The sequence below is a fragment of the Anomaloglossus baeobatrachus genome, chromosome 2, assembly GCF_048569485.1.
Source record: "Anomaloglossus baeobatrachus isolate aAnoBae1 chromosome 2, aAnoBae1.hap1, whole genome shotgun sequence".
NCBI classification, from domain to species: domain Eukaryota; kingdom Metazoa; phylum Chordata; class Amphibia; order Anura; family Aromobatidae; genus Anomaloglossus; species Anomaloglossus baeobatrachus.
This window is the reverse complement of record NC_134354.1, coordinates 214,368,024-214,395,426: the sequence shown is the minus strand read 5'-3', so window position 1 is coordinate 214,395,426 and position 27,403 is coordinate 214,368,024. Positions and strand designations below refer to the sequence as shown.

Below are 27,403 nucleotides of genomic sequence, written 5' to 3'. Positions count from 1 at the left end.
AAAAGAACAATCAATCCACGTCCGGCGTAATCCAATAGGGGGGGGGGGTCCCACGGCGCTCCATACCATAGTCGCTGTCCCAGTCAATGAAGAACAGAATGTTCCCCATTGGCTGGGAGAGCTGTGCAGTGACCTGAGCTAACATCAATAGGTCAGCCCAGGTCACTGCAGGGGATGCCGAGCGCTGCCATCAGGAGCATAGATGAGATCATTACCTTCTGTGATCATCTCCTGTACTGCTGACGTCAGCGCTGTCACTGACTGCGTTGTCAGAAGTATCGCGAGAGCCCGTGACGTCACCGCTAGTGACAGTCTCGGGCCGCTCGTGAGACGGGCATAGACAGCGCTGACGTCAGGAGGCAGGAGATCGTCACAGCAGGTAATGATCTCACCTCCTGACAGCAGCGATCGTCATCCCCGCGGCTCCCAGCACTGCAGGATGTCAGTGTCTGCCTGCGCTGCCGCGTGACAGGCTGCTGACACTGCGGGCAGACACTGACACCCTGCAGTGCAGGCAGCCGCGAGGCCGGAGCAGGACACAGACTGGCACCTGGAGGTCGCACGGAAGTGCTTCTGTGCGGCGTCCAGGGCGTGTGACGTCTGCTCCGCTTCCTCTTCCTGGCATAATGACATCGCTTCCTGCAAAACCGCAGGCAGCGATGATCATTCCCGCAGGTAATTCGCGGCTATTCCGGGGGTATACCACACATCATTGCTACCTGCGGAATACCCCCGGTACCTGCGGAAATTAATGGACATGCACATTTTCTCAAGAAAGTTTCTCGAGAAAATTTTCTCAAGAAATTTTCTTGAGAAAAATCCGCACAGTGCGCACAGCTATTTTTTTTTCTCATTGAATTTCATGGGAAATGTCTGCACAAAGATTGCAGACATTTCTCAAGAAATTTCCGGGGCAAATCCGCGGGTAAATCCGCAGGTAAAAAGCTCTAGTGCGCACATAGCCTTAGAGTGATAGTGATGGGAAAACGAGGAAACCAATGCTCCAGGCAGTTAACCGAAGCTGAAACATGGACATGAAACTGAAGAAAAGAAAAAAAAAAAAAAAAAAAAAAAAAAAAAAAAAGCACCACAGGTCAATTTATGTTTATTAAAAAAAATTAATAAATTTTTAGAAATCCCATCACTTTGCTTGAACTAAATCTGGCTCTAAAACCTATGCAACGGATGCAGCGAAAAAAACCGCATCCTTTGCATAAGTTTTTACATGCGGCCCATCCGGTTTTTGCCGGTTGCGGCACTCTGAGCATGTGCAGTGCAAAAAAACGCATGTGGCGGCCAGATGCGGTTTTTGCCGCATCGTGCCGCATCCGGCGTCCATAGGCATGCATTGGAAAAAGCGCCGCATCGGCTGGATGCGGTGCGATGCAGTTTTTTCCGCCGGACAAAAAACGTGCCAGGCAACGTTCCATCTGGCCGCCGCATGGGCTAAATATGCCGCATCCGGCAAAAACCGGACCGAACGCAAGGCCATGCAGCACAATCCGGCACTAATGAAAGTCTATGCGGAAAAAACGCAACGGGCGGCAAAAAAAAAACGGTTGCATTTTTTCTGCAAAGAGCCGGATTGGGCCGCACAGCAAAAACCGGATGTGTGAAAGAAGCCTAAACTGTTTGTTATGGTACCCGAACTTGGTAGTGCTCTGTCATCACTAATAATTATTGAAATTGAAGTTTTACTAGCTAGCTTTTCTACAGTTTTTTACCATATAGATATGGAAAATATGTTTAGGATCCTAAACTGTTTCCTTGGGAATTGAAATACAATGGCTGCAAGTTGAAGACACAGCTTTGCTCTGATTATACTAGGACTCATTAATGACCAAAAAAATGCAGTGCAACTAATTGCCATTTCTTTATTGTAGGGCTATAAAATATCAATGTGTTATGGAGATATACGTACATGCAACATAATATATACAATTGAAACCAGAAGTTTACATCCACTATCTATAAAGACACATATATATGTTTTTCTCACTATCGGACATGAAATCAGAATAAACCCTTCCAGTTTCAGGTCAATTAGGAACCAAAATTATTTATGTTTACCAAATGCCAGAACAATGAGAGAGAGGATGTTTTAAGGCATTTTGATTACTTTCTGCAGTGACAAAAGTTTACATACATTTCATTAGTATTTGGTACCATTGCCTTTAAACTGTATGACTGGGGGTCAAACATTTTAGATATCCTTGCACAAGCTTCTCACAATAGTTGGTAGGAATTTGGGCCTATTCCTCCTAATAGAACTGGTGAAACTGAGCCATGTTTGCACCTGCCTTTTCAGTTTTGCCTATGAATTTTCAATAGGATGAAGATCGGGGTTTTGTGATGGCCACTCCAAAACATTGCTTTATTCTTAAGCCACTTTGTAACAAGTTTGGCAGTATTCTTCGAGTCATTGTCCATTTGGAAAACATATTTCCAACCAAGCTTTAAGTTCCTGGCTGATGTCTTGAGATGTTGCTGCAGTATTGCGACATAATCTTTCCTCATGATGCCATTTATTTTGTGAAGGACATCTGTCCCTCCTTCAGCAAAACAACCCCACAACATGATACTGCCACCCCCGTGTTTCACAGTTAGGATGGTGTTCTTAAGCATCAAAGCTTCTTTTTTCCTCCAAACGTAATGATGGTCATTATGGTCAAACAGTTAAATTTTAGTTTAGACCTCAGGACATGTCTCCAAAAATGAATGTCTTTGTTCTGGTATGCATTTGCAAACATTAATCTGACATTTTTTTTTTCTTTTGGAGTAATGGCTTCTTCCCGGCAGAGAGGCTTTTCAGCCCATGTTGATACAGTAGTGGTTTCACCGTATCAACTTGGGCTTACCAGCTTCTGCCAGCATCTTCACAAGGTCTTTTGCTTTTGCTCTTGTTTTGATATGCACATGTCTGACCAAAGCATCTTTGTCTCTGGTACACAGAACACATCTCCTTCCTGAACAGTATATTGGCTGGACATTTCAGTCTTGTTTGCACTTACATATAATTGTTTGTACAGAGGAACGAGGCACATTCGGGTATCTGGAAATTACACTGAAGGATGAACCAGACTTGTGCAAGTCCACAATTTTCTTCCCGAGATCTTTGCTGATGTCATTGGACTTTCCCATGATGCTGCACAAAGAAGCAGTGTCTTTCAGGTGTGCATTAAAATACATTCACAGGTGTGTCTCTAATTCAGATGTTTCCAATAAACATATCACAAGCTTTCAAAGACATGACATCATATGGGCTGTCCCATATTGTTTAAAGGCATAGTACTCATAGTGTATGTAAACTTTTGACTTTGCAGAAAGAAATAAAAATGCCTTTCTGGCATTTGGCAAATATAAATAATTTTGGTAATTAATTTCATGTCTTATTAGATAGTGTATGTAAACTTCTGATTTCAACTGTACCTATGGACATGGAGGCAGGTGACTGAGGTGCCCAGCTTCAGCATTCCAGATACATGAGATTCCATCTAACATGTGAGAGAATAATAGACCTAATATGTAAGAGAATATAAACAGATATAATATGCTAGACATAAGTCACACTGATAGAGGAAACCAGGAACAAGGAAATATAAATCTTTATTTTATACGATAAAAATGCATTGTGGACATAAAGAACAATGGAGAGGAAATTTGATACTTATGGTTATTTAGTAACAACAGTATGGAAAAGAGAAAGGAACAAAAAAAAAACAAACAAAACAAAAACGTATAGAAACTTATTAATGGACTTATTGAGCAATATATTTTCCAAGACACATGGCATGTCATTACAGAAATTAATATGAGATGACGTGATATTAACAGCGAACACCTTGTAACCACTCCTGCATTTTAGACAATTACCGGAGCCAAAATGATCAGTAGAAAAATATATATTGCACAAACCACATGGATAGAAAACATACATTTATATCAAAGTGTGCAAATATCATGCTGAGTTCAGAATATAAAAAAAAAAATATTCAATTTTTTACAAATGGACCATGCCTGCTTAACTGCAAAGTACATGGTCAATACAGTTATGTTTTCACGATGTTTAATTTGTAAAATTGAAAGCTTTTGGCAATTAAGTCTTTACAAAGGCCAAAATGATAAATATACTTATGCAGAATAACCCCTAAGTATGTATAGGAACCCACCTTAAAAAATAAGCCAAATTCTTTAAAGAATGCATAGCAATGTCAAAATGACATGCAGCTCATTTTATCTTTTTGAACTTCATTTAAACTTCATTTAACCACTTCATGTTTCCAAAACAAAGAAGGGGTTAAGAGATTGGACTGGATCATTATATACGCAGCTTCACTCACTATTAGGAAAAAAAAGCCAAACACCGCAGAAAAGTGTTTTTGGAAGGAAAAAACTGAGCAGGTACGCCACATGAACAGCACAGTACAATCCAGAACATTATAGCTTCTGGATCAGATCATTGCAGCAGTGCAGGATTGCTTCTAAAGTGCAGAATCCAAAATCATAGAAAAGATTAGAATACAAAACCCCAAAGACTCAAATTCAATTGCATTTCCACTGTCCTCCTCTGCCCTTCCTGCCACATCTGATACTGCTCTGTGTGTTAAAAAGCAGAGAGGACATCGGACATAAATTCTGTTCATGAATGTGAATATTTTGTATATGATTCCAACCATAGAAGCTGTTCACTGTTTGCTTGTCTGTATTATAAGCTATGTAAGGACCAGAATATACACAAGAGTGCTTCGGACATGTCTAGGCTTAAAGGGGTTGTTTAATCTTCTTTCTTCAGGAGCACACTGGCTTCCTGGGGGAGGTGTAGTGCACTGCACTCCTAAAGATTGACAATTCAGACCAGAGGCATGGTTGCGCTGCTGGCCTGGGTGCCCTCCGATGCTTTGCTCTCATGGCTTTGCCTCTGTAGCACTGGAGAAGGCAAGGGACATGCAGCTGTTTAAGAATAGCACTTCCAAGCTGAATAGCCAAACAGCTTGTTTGCGTGTGCTGCTGAAGTAGTAACCAGTTACCTAGGAAACAAGCCTAGAAAATTAGGTTTGTTTTCTTACATGTAACTTTACAATTTAAGATCTTATATATACACAGTATTCTAGAATACTGTATACATAAGTGCCCAGGCTGCTCTGTATAATGTAAAAAACATCTTCAATTATACTCACCTGCAGGGCGGTCGGGTCTAATGGGAGTCGCTGGTCCCTGGCCCAGTGCTTCCTCTTCTTTTCATCAGCGTCCTCCTTCCCAGCTCTGTGTGGATGATGCGTCCTACGTCACCCACACACACGCCTCCATTGTGCTCCTGCTCACGCACACTTCTCTCTGAGGCAGAGCAAAGTACTGTAATGCACAGGCGTGGGGAAAGGTCCAAGACTGCATGTAAGAAGGTCAGATCAAAGAGCGCAATGGAAGCCTATGTGTGGCTGAAGTAGGACGCGTCATCCAAACGTAGCTTGAAAGGAGGATGGTGATGGAAGGAATAGAGGAGGTTCCGGCCACAGACCAGCAGTGCTCATTGAACCCGACCGCCCTTCAGGTGAGTATCATAAATAATTTTTTTTTATGTTCTACAGAGTGGCCTGGGCAGTTATATGCAGCATTCTAGAATGCTGTATATTGTTGTATATAAGGATTAACTGGTGGTGGTCACAGATTGTAGGAAAAAAACCTGGTGACAAGATCCCTTTAAGAAGTTGAGACAAGCACTGCCATGGGATAGGTTATAAGTTGCATTTCAAAGTCTTTCTCTGAAACTGCATTAACATTGGATCAAATACTTCCACCAGCCCATAAAGAGACAGCACATTCAGCTGCTTGTCCCATCAAAATCCTCATTATCAGGTAGTGTATGGGATGGAGAACACATGATGATTAAGACTCCCATAGTCATTACTCACCTACTTCCCTCTCATCTTCTGCTCCTCCTGGAAAGGTAAATTTATACAGCCAGAGACCATGATAAATGATGCAGGAAAGATCAGGGCCGCTGACTAGTGATGGCAGGCCATTCTTGGCATCAAAGAAATCGAACAATCTTTTGACTAGAATGGCATGAGATTAATAAAAAAACAAAACAAAACTGCACACTAATTAAATAAGCCCAAGCTTATAAATTAAAAGGGAAATCAATACTTGAGACCCTTTAATGTGGAAATCTCTTGCAATATCTTTCTACTTGGAGATAAAAGGTTCTGGAATCAAGTTTTTTTCGCTTTTTGCAGAGCAAAAGTGAAAGACTAGTATGGCTTAAAGAGCCGTTCACATTGAGACTACAAATCTGATTGGTTTCCTCACAAAAACCAGAGGAGTCAGAGACGACACTCAGATTCAAGTCTTTGGGGAAAGAAATTGCTGAAGGCATCTCTAACTCGTTCTTAGAGAGTTCAGAGATATCAGAAGTTGAAGAGGACAATGGATCATCATTAGTGTCAGACACAAGCACAGTAGACTCAGTCAGCGGTACTGGTGCTTTTCCATAATTTAGATTTGTGCTACAAGGGTCATTGTTGTACTCGTCTTTTGTGTGAATCATCTGCTTTAATGACTTTAGTGTCCTGTCCAAATTTTCACCAGTCTGATTTGGATCTGCAATACTTTGTAAATTTGTTTCAGTAGACTCAAATTCAACCCCTCGAGGAATCGGCCTATTGGAAACTTCATGAATTTTCAAGTTAGTTGAATTTACTTGACTTTTCATAGAATATTTAACGGAGTCTGGGATTTTTACGCAGGGTCTTGCCTTCTCTGAACTCAAGTATGGCCTTAAGAGAGCTAAACATTGCTTTGCTTTAACCACAGGAATAATGGACAGGGGTTTCAATCTAGAGACAAATGCGATTAGTTCATCATATGAAGAGTGGTCAGAATATGGGACCACGTGGATATCTTTGTGCCAGACCTTTAATTTCTGACTGGTTGGAAGAATGGCGATGGTCGGATGGACAGAATTCCATTTCTTCATGTTAGAGTAGTTCACTTCAGCGTAGTCCACCACACGAATTCTTCCATCTCCATCCAATGCTGAAAACACATCTTCAATTTCTAAAAGATGGAGTAATTCCAGTCTCTGGGGGCTTACAACAATCCAAGACTGAAATATTTTTCCCAACTCCACCAGAAGAGATTCTTTTCCTATACTGTACAGGCCTGCAATATACAAGTAGAGCCTTTTAAGCGGGAAGAAAAGTAAAAGGGGCACATAATCATATAAAGGTAAACGACAAACACAGACAAAGTGATAAGTAACCCCTTAATGCCCTGTTGCATCTGTATATCTGTGCTGGAGTCTGCAGGTGTGAAGCAGAGCCCATCCACAAGCTGCAGATGCATTACACAACCTTTAACAGCAGTGATCGGAGCAAGCTCTGATCATTGCTTTTTAATAATTTAGATATTGCTATCAGTTACTGACAGCGGCATTTAAATGGCATGATCACAGCTGCAATTTTACATCGGCTCCCATTAGCCCCCCACAACGCAAATTGCTGATTGGTTTACTATGGCATCTGGAGTCTAGTGAAGCTCAGCCAAAAGCTTGGCTTCTTAGGAGACCTCCATTTACACTATGTACAGTATTGAAGTATATAGAATAAGCAATCAAAAGGATAAGTTTAAAGTCCCTTAAGGAGAATAAAAAAAAAAATTGTAAAAGCAAATATATTATGCAATTAAAAAATGCTATGAAAGCAAGAATCATCGTACTTGGTTATTGTTACTGAACAATAATGGCGGTAAGATCGAAACTCAAAAAAATCATGGTGAATCTACATTTTTTCATAATTTCATCCCACTTGCAATTTTTATTATCATTTTTCTGGTCATTACCTGCTACGTGAATGGTGCCATTCAAAACTACAACTCGTCCAACAAAACGTCTTCATATGGTATAAAGAAAATACATTATAGCTTATGGACAAAGGGGAGGAAAAAAGTAACAGCTCAAAAAAGAAAAATCACTCAAGAGTTAGGCGGTTAATGAAGGCTGCATTTGAGATCGGATCGTTGCAATATGCTAGGTTGACCACCAATTTTCTAAAACAAAAAGTAAAAGCATAAAGGCTTAGAGAGTTATAAATAATAAAAGAAATACTGGGGAGTAGCTGATACACTTAATATCACAACGGAAGTGTGCTCCATATAGGAATACTACTTAGCCCATATTTCCAAAAGAAGCTAAATACAAAAATCACTATAGTGAACCCATGGAATTAGTTCTGTAAAGACCAACGCTAAACACTTTTGTGGCCCCCTATTTAGTGGTCAGCTATCTTACCAATCACAACATCATGGTATGGGTATTTTTCAATTAATTCCTTGATTTGTTTCCTGGCTTCTTCACGAGAGGGTAGCCTTTGGTCAGGATCACAATTTGTGTTGTCCAAATACAGAACATCAATTTTTAGGTTTCTTAGTGGAGGATATGCAAGCATAACGGGGTCATATCGAAAGTCACCTACAATGAAAAAGAGAAATGTTTACTGTGGTCTACTTATACAAGCTTTCTTTTCAACCAACCTATTCACACTTCAGTTTTGGGAAAATCATCCCTAATCTTCACTGAGTAAATTCAGCAATGGTTTTCCCACCCATCCACACATGTCTGACAGCTGCCTCAAACAAACCCAGTTCTGGAGATAATGTGGCTCCTAGTGGTGAGTTCTCATCAGCATAGATATGCCACCTATCTTGTGGATAGGTAATATGTCAATTTAGGGGGGAGGAAGTACTAAAAAAAATAAATAATATAGTAAAAAAAAATTGAAAAAAAAAACAAACAAAACCCACAGATATGTGCTACTGCATATACAGAGTGATTATGAAAGATTCAAAGTTATATTTCAAAATATATTACATGCACAATAATGAATGGCACATGATAATGAACATAAACTCTCCAAGTTTAGCACATTATGTTCACAAATGTTCTATGTGCCCTCATTTTATAACACATCTATGTAGTAATCCAGTCCAATCCAAATACGCTGCAGCATATCCCCATCGTTGGTTGGCGGTAATGCAGTCCCGGAACTCATCCAGTGTTGCCGGCAAAGGCAGCACGTAAACAATGGCTTTGACGTACCCCCCAAGAAAACAAGATTGGGAGACCTCGGGGAACATCTGAAGAGTGCCAAGTCAACAACAGTAGAGCACCCAATCTACTGGTTTGGGAGTTCCCTGTTTAGATGGCGACACACCTCTGCATGTCTGTCGTTGATCATCCTGGAGTTGTTCATTGGCTGAGCCTTTGCCATTCCGACTATTGCTTCGATCCATTCGAATGGCAGTCTTCAATTTCTTTCCGTTTTTGCTTTCCATTTTAAAGCTTTGTAGTTCATTTTAGCTGACCAACCTCATTGTCTGCACTTCTTTAAAAAGTTGATTGGAGAGAATAAAACTTATAATCAAAGTACTGTACAGACCAAAAGTTTGGACATACCTCATTCAATGAGTTTTCTTTATTTTCATGACTCTGAACATTGTAGATTCACATTGAAGGCATCAAAACTATGAATTAAAACATGTGGAATGAAATACTTAAAAAGTGTGAAACAGCTGAAAATATGTCTTATATTCTAGGTTCTTCAAAGTAGCCACCTTTTGCTTTCATTACTTCTTTGCACACTCTTGGCATTCTCTTGATGAGCTTCAAGAGGTAGTCACCGGAAATGGTTCTCCAACAGTCTTGAAGGAGTTCCCAGAGATGGTTAGCACATGTTGGCCCTTTTGCCTTCACTCTGTGGTCCAGCTCACCACAAACCATCTCGATTGGGTTCAGGTCTGGTGACTGTGGAGACCAGGCCATCTGACGTAGCACACCATCACTCTACTTCTTAATCAAATAGCCCTTACACAGCCTGGAGGTGTGTTTGGGGTCATTGTCCTGTTGAAAAATAAATGGTGGTCCAACTAAACGCAAACCGGATGGAATAGCACGCCGCTGCAAGATGCTGTGGTAGGCATGCTGGTTCTGTATGTCTTCAATTTTGAATAAATCCCCAACAGTGTCACCAGCAAAGCACCCCCACACCATCACACCTCCTCCTCCTCCATGCTTCACGGTGGGAACCAGCCATGTTGAGTCCATCCGTTCACCTTTTCTACAAAGACACGGTGGTTGGATCCAAAGATCTCAAATTTGGACTCATCAGACCAAAGCACAGATTTCCACTGGTCTAATGTCCATTCCTTGTGTTCTTTAGCCCAAACAAGTCTCTTCTGCTTGTTGCCTGTCCTTAGCAGTGGATTCCTAGCAGCTATTTTACCATGAAGGCCTGCTACACAGTCTCCTCTTAACAGTTGTTCTAGAGATGAGAAGGTGTGTCCAAACGTTTGGTCTGTACTGTATGTTCTGAACAATGTCTCGAACAACCAATATTTCTCAGGCTTTTAATGAGAAATGCATGAACAACATGTGCTGGCTTCACCCTTATTCACACCTGTTTCTTCACAGGATGAGTTAAAAGAAAAAGGTTTTGGTACCATGTTAGCCAGTTGAAAAATGATTGATTGCTCTCAGTGAGACAAACAAAATTAAAATTTTGTAGTTCTGATACCTTTTAATGGCTAACTAAAATAAAAATAAAAATATGATGTTATAAAGCAAGCTTTCGAGACATCTCAGGTCTCTTCCTCAGGCATGGTATCAAGTGGTTTCCTTCACAGGATGAATGACCTCACTAATATAACTCCACACTGCTATTATTTTGAATCCCTCCTTTTCAAGTAATCATTCAAATACACAAACTTAAAATACAGCAGATCATGAATGCGGAATCTGGCGGTTTTCTAAACAATTTACCAATTGGTACTGTAGATTCTTGACATGTGGTAATAGAATTTGTACCAAAACCGTGAATAATCTGGTTAGTCATATTGGACTGCTATTATTTTGAACACTATGTACCTCTAAAAAGGGTTAGTTAGGTTCTAATTAATAATTTATTATAGGAACGATATCCAGTTACCTGTATGCAAGACTGTGCCAAAATACCCCTCAAACAAGAACATAACAGAACCAGGACAATGATTGGCATCTATAAGAGTCACAGCTACAGTCTCAATCCCGCAGTCATCCAGCGGCAGCATGTGACACACTCCGACCTCCAATGGATTGATCCATGTCCTCTTTACCTAAGAGTGAATACAGGTTATTGGTGTTTGCAAAGGCACAAGTTTTCTTTACACAATGGCACAGTCCGATTTTAATACTTAAAAAGGATCTGTCATGTGCAAAAACGCTATTTATCTACGGATTTAGGGTTGATCTGCAGGGCAATAGTGCTAAATTGTGCCTGGCCACCTTACTGAAAGCGCAGCTACCAGGAAAAAATGAATGCATGTCCTCTCAGGAACGCTTATTTTCAGTGAAAGGAGCAATTACAGTCATTATATTATGAATGCGGCTCTAATCATGTCCCAACACTTTGAGGGGTGCAGTAATTCTGTGCAGAGCGAGCTGTCTCAGCGCTGGGGTACGCTTACAGCCGCACTCATAATAAAGTGACTGGTGTTGTAAGCGGTGACTGTGGCCGTGGAAATTACCTCATTTCTCATAGTAGCAGTGAGGCGACAAGGCAGCATTTTAACATTACTTATTGTCAGGTTAACCCTATATCTGCATGCTTATATGGGTTTCAATGTAAAATATTTTTGACATATCGACATCGCAGTCTATGTGCTCCGGATCTCAGATAGTAATTATATGTGATGACAAAAACATGTAAAACGAGGACAGCAAGCAGACATCACGCTGATCTACAAATGCAGAGAGAATTTATGCTGCATAAGGCTGGGGCCAGACGGGTATTAGTGCGAGTGCTCGCATGAAACCCAGCTCATGCTCACAGCACAGCGGGAACCGAGTGTCATGCGACTGTGGTCTGATCCTACGATCAGACCACAGCTGCAGAGGGGAGGTCCGGCGCTGCGGAGGAGAGGGAGGGATTTATCTCCCCATCTCCTCCATTGCCGGCTGATGCGAGAATCGCATTGCACTCCGCTGTAATGCGAGTGCAGTGCAATGTTTCTCTTGCCCCCATAGACTTGAATGGGTGCGAGTGAAACAGGATTGCATTGCACCTGCTGCATGCTGCGATTGTTTTCTCGGTCCGATTAGGGCTGGGAAAAAAAATTGCGCATGGGAGCGGGCCTATAGAGCAGGGGTGGGGAACCTCCGGCCCGCGGGCCGTATGCCGCCCGCCATGACCTTTTCTGCGGCCCCCGGGCACATTCCACAGAGCTCGGGAGGCAGCAGCGTCTTGCTTGCTGCTGGCCCTTTAAACCCTGTATGGCTTACATCCTCATGCTAGCTAATGCTAGCGTGAGGACGTACTTTGTGGGTGGAGTAAGCGCTCAACTCGCTCTTTTTCCACAGAAGAGAAGCTACTACCTCAGCGTCCGACAGCTGTGTTTGTGCTCCCATGCCTATGTGTGCCCCTGCACATCCCCACTGCAGCCTGTGCTCCGTGCAGCGTCCCATCCACCTTGCGCATCCCCACTGCAGCCTGTGCTCCGTGCAGTGTCCCGTCCTCCTTGTGTATCCCCACTGCAGCCTGTGCTCCGTGCAGCGTCCCGTTCTCCTCACGTATCCCCACGGCAGCCTGTGCTCCTCACTCTCCCCCACGGCAGCCTGTGCTCCTCACTCTCCCCCACGGCAGCCTGTCCCCCTGTGGCCTCCCCACGGCAGCCTGTCCCCCTGTGGCCTCCCTATGGCAGCCTGTGCCTCTGTGGCCTCCACACTGCTGCCTATGCCCCTGCGGCCTCCACACTGCTGCCTGTGCCCCCCTGGTATGTCAGAACCCCTAGCAATGTCCTTATATTTCTCCCAGCCCTCCCAAGTGATATATAATCCTCCCCAGTGATGTCTAGTCCTCCCAGCCCTCCCCAGTGATGTCTAGTCCTCGCAGCCCTCCCCAGTGATGTCTAGTCCTCGCAGCCCTTCCCAGTGATGTCTAGTCCTCGCAGCCCTCCCAAGTGATGTCTCGTCCTCGCAGCCCTCCCCAGTGATGTCTAGTGCTCCCAGCCCTCCCCAGTGATGTCTAGTGCTCCCAGCCCTCCCCAGTGACGCCTAGTCCTCGCAGCCCTCCCCAGTGATGTCTAGCCCTCCCAGCCCTCCCCAGTGATGTCTAGTCCTCCCAGCCCTCCCCAGTGATGTCTAGTGCTCCCAGCCCTCCCCAGTGATGTCTAGTGCTCCCAGCCCTCCCCAGTGATGTCTAGTTCTCCCAGCAATGTATATTCCTCCCAGCCCTCCCCAGTGATGTATATGCCCTCAGCATCTCCTGTGATGTATATGCCCTCAGCATCTCCTGTGATGTATATGCCCTCAGCATCTCCTGTGATGTATATGCCCTCAGCATCTCCTGTGATGTATATGCCCTCAGCATCTCCTGTGATGTATATGCCCTCAGCATCTCCTGTGATGTATATGCCCTCAGCATCTCCTGTGATGTATATGCCCTCAGCATCTCCTGTGATGTATATGCCCTCAGCATCTCCTGTGATGTATATGCCCTCAGCATCTCCTGTGATGTATATGCCCTCAGCATCTCCTGTGATGTATATGCCCTCAGCATCTCCTGTGATGTATATGCCCTCAGCATCTCCTGTGATGTATATGCCCTCAGCATCTCCTGTGATGTATATGCCCTCAGCATCTCCTGTGATGTATATGCCCTCAGCATCTCCTGTGATGTATGTGCCCTCAGCATCTCCTGTGATGTATGTGCCCTCAGCATCTCCTGTGATGTATATACCCTCAGCATCTCCTGTGATGTATTTACAGCAGTCCCAGCTGACACAAACGTGGAAAAACAGTTGTGAGAAGCAATAAGATCAATATTGAATAATATAGCCGCACCAAAAACAAGAAGCTTCAGCCGCCATGATGAGTTAATTGTTTGACTAAGTATAGCAGGGTAATTTTAAGTTGATAGTTTTGTGCGGCCCCCGAAGGTTGGTAGAAAATTCCAAATGGCCCTCGGCATTAAAAAGGTTCCCCACCCCTGCTATAGAGTAATCTTGGTCCAAGTGGAATGCGATTGTTTTTATCGCATGACACTCGCTCCCTATTACTTGCCATGTGTGCTAGTCCTAAGCCAAGTTCTCACAATGAGCTTTTGACGCTGTGTATTTTTGCTGCGTCATAAACGCAGTGTCTTACAGTTCCAGCAAAGTGGATGGGATTTGTAAAAATCTCCTTTTCAAGGGTTTTTTTTATACTTACTTGTAAACTGACCTGCAGTGTATGTTTCAACATGTCAGTCTCTTTGTGGGTACGCTGAGTTTTATGTGTAGATTTTCCCCATAAACTTGCATCAGATTTAAAAAAAAAAAAAAAAAAAAAAAAAAAATCCGCAGGCAAAAAACATGCTTGTTTTTAGTGTGTTTAACAGCGGAAATGCATCAAAAACAAATGTAATCTGAACTCAATTAGATCAAGAAAATATGGTCAAAGCCAAATATCAAGAAGTACCAAAAACAAAGCAACTTTATTTAAAAGGATGACACACCAAAGAGAGAAAAAAAAATGCAGAGTAAAAAACACGTTAAACCGCATGCAACCGCAAAGAAGCCAACTTAATATTATAAAAAATAGGGGCAGAAATTCTTCAAACATTAAAAACTTACCAAAAGCTCATTGTGTGAAAGTAGCCTAAAAGGCCTTACGAGGGACCAGTAACAAGAGCACAAGTGGGCAGTATTTGCCCTAGTCTTATTCCCACTGCTCTCATTACATTATTTAATCCACCATATGTTTCCAGAGATATTAGACTTTTTGTTTTAGGAAAAAATTCTTTGGTCTTTACAATGGAGCATGCCTTTAGGTTGGTCTGGATTCTTACCGTTAGTCACGGTCCCTTGATGAAGACCATAAAAATCATCACTAAATAAAAATGCACATAGCTCTGCCATATGTTTTCAGAGTTCGAACCACCCACCCCCAAAACAAATAAAAACTTCAATACTCAGGGAGCGGAGAAAATGGTAATGGAATAACAGCCTGCACTGGCCACTTTTGACCTGGTGAACAATCCTCTTTAACCCATTAACGACCGCGGGCAGTAAAATAGCGTCCTAGCGGTCATAGTGTTAATCCCCGCAGGCTGCTGCAAGCAGTCTGCGGCGATCAGCACACGTGAGCTGATTCGTACAGCTGACATGTGTGCCTGCTAGGCACGAGTGGAAACGCGTTCCACCCATGCCTTTTAACCCCTTAAATGGCGCTGTCAATATGTGACAGCGCCATTATAATCACGATCACGCTATAACTTTATTCACAGGCCGATACCAAAAGTCACGTGACGTGATCACGTGGATCCAGTGGTTGTCATGGTAGCACGGGGTCATGTCCTGTAAGAAACAGCCGAGTACTGCAAGAGATGATTATTTCTCCCGGTCTGAGCGGTGCTGCTCTGATCAGACAGCTGATCACTATAGCTCCTTAGGGGGACTAGTAAAAAATAAAAAAATAAAAACCCTAAAAAGTTCAAATCACCCCCCTTTCGCCCCATTGAAAATTAAAGGGTTAAATAAAAAAATACACATATTTGGTAGTGCCGCGTTCAGAAACGCCCGATGTATCAAAATATAAAATCAATTCATCTGATTAGTAAACGGCATAGCGGCAAAAAAAATTCCAAACACCAAAATTACGTCTTTTGGTCGCCACAAATTTTGCGCAAAATGCAACAGGCAATCAAAACGTAGCATCTGCACAAAAATGGTACTGTTAGAAACGTCAGCTCGAGATGTAAAAAATAAGCAGTCACTAAGCCATAGATCACGAAAAATAAGAGTGCTACAGGTTGCGAAAAATGGCGCAAAACGTACGCCACTTTTTTTTGGACAAACTTCTGATTTTTTTTTTTAATCCCTTAGATAAAAGTAAACCTATTCAGTTGGTGTCTATGAACTCGCACCGACCTCAGGCATCACAGCGACACATCAACGTGAATAAAATCTCAAAAACTATAGTGCAATCGCACTTTTTTTTTTTTTGCAATTTTTCCACATTTGGAATTTTAATTGCCGTTTTTTAGTACACTATATGGTAAAACTGTTGGTTTTATTTAAAAGTACAGCTCGTTCCGCAAAAAACGAACCCTGACCATATTGACTGAAAAAAAAAAGTTACATCTCTTGGAAGAAAAATGGTGGAAAAAAACGGAAAATGCAAAATTGGCCGGTCGTGAAGGGATTAAAGGAATTCCATCTAACTTGTCAGCCATCTACTGGGACTTGTTATGGGCAGAAATCTGCTGACCCATGCTTGCCTACACATTGTAACAAACTACAGCTATATGAAAGTAGACAGGTGACGAAGGGTCAGCTATTATAGAAATCATACAAACCTGCAATTTATGTGAAAGGACCTTGGCTGTGACTGGGGAACAATAGATCTTTTTTTTCCACGTGGAGGACAAGCCCATCGTATGGTCACTGTGCATGTGAGACAGAAAAAAGAGGCGGATATGGCTGCATTTTCGGATCTGCCAGAAATCCACAGCGATGGGTGTGTTGGGAAGAATTGTCCCATTCATCTTCAACCTCCAGGTAGCGAACAAAAGTCTAAGAAAGAACAAAGTAAATGTAATATTAAGTATATGTAGCTTTCGGATGTGCAGCCGTTTGCAACTGAAAAATCCTATTAAAATGGAAGTGACTGAACTGGTTGGTGTCGGAATTCTGATAAACCTCCCCAATATACCGTCTTGTATTTTCTAATAAAGCGATGCTCTCCAGTGGAGTGTCAATATGCAGAAATAGGATGTCACAGAGCAGGGGAAATAGAGAGGAGATGAGGGAGTGCTTACATTATAGTACAAGGTAACAGTGACCAGTCCATTCCTGGCTGGTATCCAAATCTCGATCTATATCAGCCCCCACCTATTAGACAGCAAGTAGACCCACAAACTGACCACACATTACCAGAACGTCCAGGGGCCTCACCCAGAACATGAGCTGATCGCTGTCGGATCTGCAGCCATCAGTTAAACATCAGGGTGACGGCTTTTGGGCAATCCTTTTCAAGGCGAGCATCACCAGTATATACCATAGCTTACTAACAGGCCAGGATACAAGTGAAAGAGGTCGGGTGAAGTTCCCCGAACAGCTAGCTGGCATAGAAAGCTGGCAGGTGATGCCCCCTAAAGCAGCACTGCTTCCCCTTCATTCTCAGAGTCATTACAGTCCTAAAGCTGGGTTTACACGCTGCAACATCGCAAAGGACATCGCTGTAACGTCACCGGTTTGGTGACGCAATAGCGACCTCCCTAAGTCTCTGCTAAGTCTCTGGTGAGCGTTCAAACAGGCAAACCTGGCCAACAACTCAACAGCGATCCGGACCTGCAGAGCGACCTAGCTGGTTGTTGGGGACGTTGATAAGCAGCCTTTTGAAAGGGAAGTTGCTAACAAAGTCGCTGAAAAGGATTCACACACTGAAACTTCATGCTGCACAGCGGGAAACAAAGGACCTAGGAATGGTCCTGAACGATTTGTAACGATTACAACTTCACAGCAGGGGCCGGGTCGCTGATAGGATTCACACACTGCAACATCGCAAACAACATCGCTATTGCGTCACAAAACCGGTGACGTTACTGCGATGTCGTTTGAGATGTTGCAGTGTGTAAACCCAGCTTAAGGGTTCAACATCCACTGATCCTAAAGTGATGGCATATCCCAGACATGAGAATATGGTAATCCCCTTTAAGATACACAAAGTAAATCATCAAACTCAATCTCTCTGGGAAATGAGAGCACGGATGTTTCTTAAAAGGGGTTGTGCACTATGAAACTTATTAAAGGGAATCTGCTACCAGGTTTTTGCCACCTAATCTGAGAGCAGCATAACATATGTTTTCTTCCACTTTCCACAGTATTTTTTAGTCCGCTTAGAGAATTTGAACCTGTGCCATGGTATTGCTGTATATAGCAGAAATCAGTCTCCTATGAACGCCGGCTGTTAGAGGCAGATGATGGCTGAATATCACAGCCATCATCTGCCAGGAAACATGCAGATCAGTGTGCGAGCCTGGATCAAAGGGAGGCGACAGATTTATTTTAATGAGTTAAGATGGACTAACAGGTTTTTGCTATATTATCTGAGAGGAGCATAACATAGGGCAAGTAAGCCTGATTCCTGGGATCTATCACTTATTGGACTGCTTTGTGTAGTTTTCATAGAGTAGCTGTTTTGTCTGAGACAGAAGAGCTAAGACTTCTGTTCTGTGTATAAGTCTACCCATATCCCTGACTGGCAGCTTCCTGTATACACTGTGTACTGTCAGCTGCTAATCAGTGGTGGAGACAGGGTTATAAGAGATATGCCTGATTATCTGCACCTGAGATGTAGTCAGATAGTGATAATCTGCTGCAGATAAAATACTGTTAGTATTGAATCTACACCACACACCCTAATAAGTGACATATCCCTGGACTCATAATAATATTATGCTTCTATCAGCTTAAGGCCCAGTCACACACAACGACTTACCAGCGATCCCGAAAATGATGCGACCTGATAGGGATCACAGGTAAGTCGCTGGGAGGTCGCAGGTGAGATGTCACACAGTCAGATCTTACCAACGATGCAGAACAATACAGGTTGCAGTAGCGACCTGTATAACGATCTCAGCAGTCACTGTGACCTTGTCACACAGCGTCAAACACAGCGATGGGTCCTGCCCAGCAGGACATCGCCTTTGTGTTTCAATATTTTTATTATATAACAGTCATAGAATTTCAAACACTCTTATGTACATATATCCAAAAGTAGATAAGTAATCATAAAGATGTTTAACCATTGAAATTTAAGGGGGAGGAGGATATTGGAAGGGAGGGAGGAAAAATAAGGACATCGCCTTTGAAGAAAATGGCCTGGACCATTCTGCACGACTAGAGATCTCGCAGCAGGGGCCTGATCGGTGGTAGATGTCACACATAACAAGATCACTAACGGGATCGCTACTGCGTCACAGAAACCGTGACTCAGCTGCGATCTCGCTAGCGATCTCGTTGTGTGTGACGGTACCTTTAAATAGGAAAAAAAACAAAAAAAACCCTACTAATAGATTACCTTTAAAAAGTGAAACTGACAATTGACACATGCTGCCACATGCACAGCAATATATATCAGACAGGGGCTGTAAGGTCTCAGACTCAAACCTTGCGGCATTTCAGAGAAAACCATAGATTAACCCCTTCACCCCTGAGTCTGTTTTCACCTTCATGACCGGGCCATTTTTTTATATTCTGACCAGTGTCACTTTGCGTTTCCATCTGCGTTTTAGGTCCGTTTTGAGAAGCACCTTTTTCATGCCAAAAGGCATGCGTTTTGATTTCACAGCAAAGTCTATGGAAAATGGGGATTTCTAGACCCCACTTTGCCTTTCTAAACGCTGCGTTTAATTTGCATATTTTGTGGCAAAACCCATGCGTTCAAAGGAGGAGCATGTCAATTGTTTTTGCCATTTTGGGTGCGTTTTGGTAACATTGAAGTCAATGAGAAATGGCAAAAACCAAGATTCCTTCAAATTCCTGCGTTTTACCTGCTTTTTCAGTGCAGAAAACATGCGTTTTAGACATTAAAATAATGATTTCATATGTCCCTTTACGCGCACACACACACACATAATCCGACAATTAAATTTAAGAAAAATATGCATTTATTGCTATTTTAGCGATAAAATGTATATTACCGCTATAATTTAATGAAATATATCTATTTTCATTATTCTTCCCATTAATATCCTTTTTTTCTCTTTTTTGATTATGTTTGACTGTTTAAACTTTATTTAGCAGTGTCTTGATGTTCAAAACGCATCTGTCAAAACGCAGGTTAAAAAGCGCTGAAAACGCATCTAAAACGCGGTAAATACGCATGCGTTTTCAGCGCTAAATTTCTGAAAAAGGCAACTTTCTTCAAATCAATTAAGCCAAAAAACGTGCGTTTAGAAATGCAAGTAAGTGAACGCAAAGTGCGGTCTCAGCCTGACAGATTATAACTCTGGAACGCTTCAATGGATCCCGATGATTCTGATTGTTTTTTTGTGTGACGTATTGTATTTCATGTTAGTGGAAAATTTAGGATGATATCTTTTGAATTTAAGAAAATATCAGGAGATTTGGAAAAAAATTCGCAATTTTCAAACTTTTAATTTTTATGCCCTAAGGCTATGTGCCCACGGGGACAGTGTCCTGCGGATATATCCGCAGGACATTCCGCAGGTGCTCCCAGGAAACAGCACCACAACTTTTGTCTTTTTCCATGCTGCGGAATGTCCTGCGGCTATGGTGCGGGCATTCTGCATTGAGGATACAGTACCATGGCCATCATGCAGCACCTCGCTTTCCGGCAGCCGGGTCACTCTCTCAGCGTCTGCAGGCTGTCACATGACCGGAGCTCATGCAGGCTCCGCCCACATCTTCCTTCCTGTACCTGGATTCACCGCGCTCCTGTACACCGGACGGAGAAAGTGACTCTGGTGAGGCAGGTAAGTATATGGGACCCTGCGGAGAAATCCGCAACAATAATTGACATGCTGCAGATTTTTCCGCACGAAAATCCACACGATTTCCGCTGCGGATTGTGGGCACAGCATTTCCCAAATGCCATAGAAATGGCTGGGGAGTAGCTGTGCTGCAGATTTCTGGAAAATCCGAGGCTTTTCCGCGAGAAATCCGCGGCAAAATCCGCGCATATTCCGCAGCGTGGGCACATAGCCTTAATCACAGAGTTATGTCGCGCAAAATAGTTAATAACATTTCCCTCATGTCTACCGTACTTTACATCAGCGCAATTTTTGAAATTTCACTTTTTTGTTAAGAAGTTAAAAAGGGTTCAAAGTTTATCAGCAATTTTTCCAACAAAATTTACAAAACCATTTTTTTTTTTTTTAGGGACCACGTCACATTTGAAGTGACTGAGGAGCCTAGGTGGCAGAAAATACCAAAAAGTGTCACCATTCGAAAAACTGCACCCCTCAAAGTGCGCATAACCACATCCAAGAGGTTTATTAAACCTTCAGGTGCTTCAGGAATTTGAAAGGAAAAAATGAGCTCAGTGCACATGATCAGACGTTCCGGACTTCCAGTCATGTGCACTATGAAGCCGGGTGTACGTGTCCCGGCTTCAAACTGGTGTAGTGCACACGACCGGACATCCTGGGATGTTCTGATCGTGCACACTGAGCCGAAAATAAACAGTGGCGGCAGAGGTGAGAGCGACCATGCCACTGACACTGCACATTTATTAGCATGTTAGCACGCCCACAGGAGCAGACTAGCCAAGGGAACTGACACCATTGCGACTAGTCCCTGTCCTCATTAGCATATAATGAAGCATCTTTAGAAATACTTTTTCTAAAGATCTCTTTATCTATGCTACTAGGTACAGGAATGGTTAGGCAGGGTTAGCAATATGTACCCAGAACTGCTCGTGGTTCTGACAGATTCCCTATAAAAGGAACCTGTCACCACATTTGACCTTTTTACTCTGTTAATATGGGCATACAGGTTATAGAATGCTGACAATAGTCTTACCTTTATGTCTTATAACAGATGCCTTGTTGTTGAAATATCATCTTTTATCACATTATGTAAATGAGCAGTTCCAGGCTACGTGCCTGGAAGATAACTCCGCCTCCAGAGCTTATCTAATACCGTGTTTTTCCAAAAATAAGACCTCCCCCGAAAATAAGCCCTAGTCCCGGATCAATAATGAAGTGTCCCTGCAGCTAAAAAAGTTACAGATACTGCAGGACACTTCATTATACACAGCGGCACCCGGCAATCACACTCACCAGATGCCGAGCAGCAGGACCTGCAGTGATCACACACCCGCTCACATCAGCTCTCACACACACACACACACACACACACAATCAGATCACACACACACACACCAGATCTCACACACACACACACACACCAGATCTCACACACACACACATCGGATCACATGCAAACATCAAAACACACACACACACACACACACACACACACACTCGCCTCATCCAGTGACACCGATCTCTTCTCGCCGGGAGAATCCTGAGAGGCAGTGGGGTGCAGCGCGACGAACAGGACCTGCGGCCAGACACGTGACTCGCTCTCATTCCCTGCTGCCGTAAGTGCTGGATGTGATGTGATGTGTGTGTGTGTGTATATGTATGTGTGTGTGTGTGTGTGTGTGTCTGCGATCGGCTGTGTTTTTCTGCGATCGGCTGTGTGTGTCTGCGTTCGGATGTGTGTATCTGTGATCGGCTGTATGTGTCTGTGATCGGCTGTGTGTGCCTGCGATCGGATGTGTGTGCCTGCGATCGGATGTGTGTGCCTGCGATCGGATGTGTGTATTTGTGAGCGGATGTGTGTGCCTGCGATCGGCTGTGTGTGCCTGCGATCGGCTGTGCGTGCCTGCGATCGGCTGTGCGTGCCTGCGATCGGCTGTGCGTGCCTGCGATCGGCTGTGCGTGCCTGCGATCGGCTGTGCGTGCCTGCGATCGGCTGTGTGTGATCTGCTGTGTGTGTGTGTGTGTTTGGGATCTGCTGTGTGTGTTTGGGATCTGCTGTGTGTGTTTGGGATCTGCTGTGTGTGTTTGGGATCTGCTGTGTGTGTTTGGGATCTGCTGTGTGTGTTTGGGATCTGCTGTGTGTGTTTGGGATCTGCTGTGTGTGTTTGGGATCTGCTGTGTGTGTTTGGGATCTGCTGTGTGTGTTTGGGATCTGCTGTGTGTGTTTGGGATCTGCTGTGTGTGTTTGGGATCTGCTGTGTGTGTTTGGGATCTGCTGTGTGTGTTTGGGATCTGCTGTGTGTGTTTGGGATCTGCTGTGTGTGTTTGGGATCTGCTGTGTGTGTTTGGGATCTGCTGTGTGTGTTTGGGATCTGCTGTGTGTGTTTGGGATCTGCTGTGTGTGTCAGCTAGCAGCAGGTAGGACGGCGTGCAGCACTGACCAGAGATCACAGGAGGACCTGGGAACCGCGCAGACGTCCTGGTCTGGTGAGTATGAGTCTCCTGGGAAGTGGGGAGGTTCTGCTTTTTTGGGGGGTAAACTTACCCCCAACCGTGTTTCTCCAAGAATAAGACCTCCTCCAAAAATAAGCCCTAGTGCTTTTTTGGGGGACAAAAAAAATATAAGACAGTGTCTTATTTTTGGAAAAACACGGTATATAAAGCTGAATGTACGTATGTGTGTATGTCCGCTAAAGAAATCCGCACTGTCACATTTACAATCACAAAATTTTGCTCAGACATCGACCCAGGGAACATCATAGACTATGTTTTGACGGGAAAATTTAACCCCGCGCTTTACAGTTACTCTCCAAAAAAACCTGCCTCCATTAAAGTCAATGGAGCGGAGAACTAGAGGTTGTTAATAGCACACCTGAAGAAAAAGACATGAATTGGTCATCCCAAAATTATACTGTGATCTAAAGCCACTAGGCAAAAATTAAATACTAGAACATGAGGTTCTTAGTTTAACATTCTGATCATACTGTATGAAGCCCACTGCCACGTCACGGCGAACCTCTGAGTGGGTCCCTAACTGACGCCTTAATGGTGCGGCACCGCATACCAACCACTGCCACAACGACAATGCACCAGCAGGGCAGGTGAGCTGGTGCCTCACAACACCCATGCTACAAGGCTGAACCCCATGACTCCAGGCTCCACCGCCCCACTGACACAAAACCGCCATCACAGCAGCAACCACACGGCACCAGCACTCAGTGAAAAAAGCTGTGGACGCACCCTCCACTAGCTCCCAGTGTGTGAACTAGTGATGTGTCGGTCGCAAATGATCCGACACAAAGATCCGGCTCCCTGCTGTGACTGACAGGAGCCGGATCACCAGTGAGAGCCACTAAATTTTCTAAACGGCTCTTTTCGCAGCTGAAACGCCGCCCACCTGTGGCTAAACCCCACCCACTCAATGATTTAATTGGTCATTGTAAATCGGCGGGGTTTCATTGGCGTTACTATAATCTTAAATATGTGTTCATCTGCGGTGAACACATAATTAATAAGGAGTCAAGAACGACCCCCGAATGAGCCGCCTCTTTTTGGTGAGCGGAGCCATGGGAACCGGATCACCAAAAAGAGCCGGACTGCCCATCACTATTCCCGACCGACATTACTTGTGTGAACTGGAAGCAAAAATGGCAGAACCCCTTTACAGTCTCCTGCTAATTAAAGACGCCTGTGCCAATTGGGAGGAGTGCTGGTTCAAGTAAAAAACAGAGGGGGATAGAATGCAAAACAGGTCATTAAAAGCTGTGATTGGTTGCTATAGGAACGAAGGACATTCTTAGTATAAGAAGCTTACGTGTGAGGTAATATGATTTCTGTGGAGAGACGGACACAGAGACAGACAGACATAGGCACAGACTGGGAAAGAGAGACACAGAGACAGATACTATCCCTGGCAACGCCGGGTGCTACAGCTAGTTTTAAATAAAAGTGGCATTTCCAGTGTAAGACAGGTAAGGCTATGTGCGCATGTTGCGTACTGGCCCTGCAGAAATTTCTGCAGCGATTTGAACAGCACACGTGCGCTTCAAATCGCTGCAGAAAGAGTCCGTAATGAAAAAAAAAGCCGATTTCATGCGCTCTGAGTGCAGCCCCTCCCATAGACAGAGCAGGACCTGCAGGCAGAGCGCATGGAAGAAGTGACATGTCACTTCTTAGGCTATGTGCGCACGTTGCGTACTAGCCCTGCAGATATTTCTGCAGCGATCTGAAGAGCACATGTGCGCTTTAGATCGCTGCAGAAATGTCCGTAGTGAGCGCCGATTCCATGCGCTCTGCCTGCAGCTCCTCCCATAGACAGAGCAGGAGCTGCCGGCAAAGCGCAGGAAAGAAGTGACATGTCACTTCTTTTTGCGCAGCGCTTCGGCAGTAGCCGAAGCGCTGCGCTCTTAGACGCCACGTGCGCACGGCCCCTGCACAATCTCCATAGATTGTGCAGGGGACGCAGGACGCATGCAGTTACGCTGCGCTACAAAGCGCAGCGTAACTGCATGTTTTTACGCAACGTGCGCACATAGCCTTAGAAAGCACGCTTTGGGCAGCAGCCGAAGCGCTGCGATCTAATACGCCATGTGCGCACGGCTCCTGCATAATCATTTTTTGCAGCTTCCTGAGCTCGGCTCCATTGCAACAATGTTGCAACTCTGTCTGCCAGCAAACTGGAGGCTGAAGCTAAGGCTACTTTCACACATCCGGTTTGAGCTCTGCGGCTCAATCCGGCTGTGAAAACTATGCAACGGATGCGGCGAAAACACCGCATCCTTTGCATAAGTTTTTACATGCGGCCCGTCCGTTTTTTTCCGGTTGCGGCATGCTACTGAGCATGCGCAGTGGAAAAAACCGCATGCGGCGAGCGGATGCGGTTTTTTCCACATCGCGCCGCATCCGGCCTCCATAGGTATGCATTGAAAAATGGGCCGCAGCAGCCGGATGCAGCGCGATGCGGTGTTTTTTGCCGGAGCAAAAAACGTTGCAGGGAACGTTCGATCCGGCCGCGGCATCGGCTAAATCTGCCGCATGCGGCAAAAACCGGACCGAACGCAAGCCCCTGCGGCACAATACGGCACTAATGTAAGTCTATGCAAAAAAAACCCCGCAACCGGCGTTACAAAAGCCGGTTGCGGTTTTTCTGCAGAACGCCGTATTGTGCCGCAGAGCAAAAATCCGGATGTGTGAAAGTAGCCTAAGGCTACTTTCACACATCAGTTTTTTTGCAATCAGGCACAATCCGGTTTGTGCCTGATGCAACGGATCCGTGTCAGAGTGTGTAAAAACTGATGCGACGGATCCGGTAAAAAACGGATCCGTTTTTTTTAAGCTGAGAGAGGGAGAGACCCCGTCATCACCGCACACATCCCGGCACTCCTGCATGCATCCTCCCCGCACACACCACGGCACTCCTGCACGCACCATCGTTGCACATACACCGGCACTCCCGCACGCATCATCCCCGCACACACCCCGGCACTCCCGCACGCATCATCCCTGCACACACCCCAACACTCCCGCACGCATCATCCCCGCACACACCCCGGCACTCCCGCACGCATCATCCCCGCACACACCCCGGCACTCCCGCACGCATCATCCCCGCACACACCCCGGCACTTCCGCACGCATCATCGCCGCACACACCCCGGCACTTCCGCACGCATCATCCCCGCACACCCCAACACTCCCGCACGCATCATCCCCGCACACACCCCTACACTCCCGCACGCATCATCATCACCGCTCACCCCGACACTCCCGCACGCATCATCATCACCGCTCACCCCGACACTACCTCAGTGACGTCACCGCTGACAGCGCGACTCCCTCAGTTGCTGCGTGGAGCTGATAGAGAGCGGCGGTGTTCCACGGCCGCTCCTGTCAGCTTCATGAAGCAGAGCTGTGTGGATTACGTCGACCCAGGAGGGGTATTTGGGGATTTTAATAAAATGGTGAAAGAGGGTGTTTTTTTGTCCTTTATTCCAAATAAAGTATTTTTTTGGGTGTATGTGTTTATTTACTTTCACTTACAGGTTAATCATTGGGGGTGTCTCATAGACGCCTCCCATGATTAACCTGATTGCCACCGCACCAGGGCAATTCGGGATGAGCCGGGTAGAGTCCCGGGACTGTCCCATCTAATGCATGCAGCAATTCTGGGCGGCTGCTGGCTGATATTGTTAGGCTGGGGGGCTCCCCATAACGTGGAGCTCCCCATCTTGAGAATACCAGCCTTCAGCAGTGTGGCTTTACCCTGGCTGGTATCAAAATTGGGGGGGGGGGGACTGCACGCCGGTTTTTAAAATTATTTATTTATTTTACTGCAAGATATAGACTCGCCCACTAGCGGCTGTGATTGGTTGCAGTGAGACAGCTGTCACTCAGCGTGGGGGTGTATCTGACTGCAACCAATCATAGGTGCCGGTGGGAAGGGAAAGCAGTGAATACAAGATTGAATAATGGGAGGCCGGCATTTTCAAATCAGGAGAAGCCGCCAGCAGTGTGACAGGTGTGCAGCGCCGGTGATCGGTGAGTGAGTGAGTGAGAGAGAGGCTGGGGCTACACAGGGCACTACTGCGATGCTTGCATGACACTCGGCTCGTGCTGGCAGTACAGCAGGAGCCGAGTGTCATGCTAGTGTCCCTGCGTCTGCGGTCCGACCGTGCGAGCGGATCACAGCTGCGGGGGGCGGGCAGGCTCTCAGGAGGGGCGGGCTGGCACGGAGGAGGGGTGAGAGATGGGTGAGAGAGAAAAAGAGTCTCGCATTACAGTTGCAGCATGCTAAGATTGTTTTCTCGGTCCGATTAGGGCTGCGAAAATAATTGCTCATGTGTGCTGACACACAGGCTAGAATTGGTCAGAGTGGAATGCAATGT

General features: G+C 44.8%; 1 protein-coding gene across 1 annotated transcript in view; it reads right to left on the bottom strand.

Annotated features, from left to right (window-relative positions):
• Nucleotides 1-3,617: 3,617 nt before the first annotated feature.
• DCLRE1B (DNA cross-link repair 1B) overlaps nucleotides 3,618-27,403 on the bottom strand; it is a 31,070-nt gene continuing 7,284 nt past the window's right edge. The window contains exons 2-5 of the mRNA XM_075335603.1: nucleotides 16,362-16,578; nucleotides 10,977-11,142; nucleotides 8,285-8,464; nucleotides 3,618-7,158 (exon numbers count right to left, since the gene is read on the bottom strand). Coding sequence (XP_075191718.1) covers nucleotides 6,155-7,158; nucleotides 8,285-8,464; nucleotides 10,977-11,142; nucleotides 16,362-16,550 — 1,539 coding nt within the window. The 5' untranslated portion in view covers nucleotides 16,551-16,578 and the 3' untranslated portion in view covers nucleotides 3,618-6,154. The remainder of the gene's footprint in view (nucleotides 7,159-8,284; nucleotides 8,465-10,976; nucleotides 11,143-16,361; nucleotides 16,579-27,403) is intronic.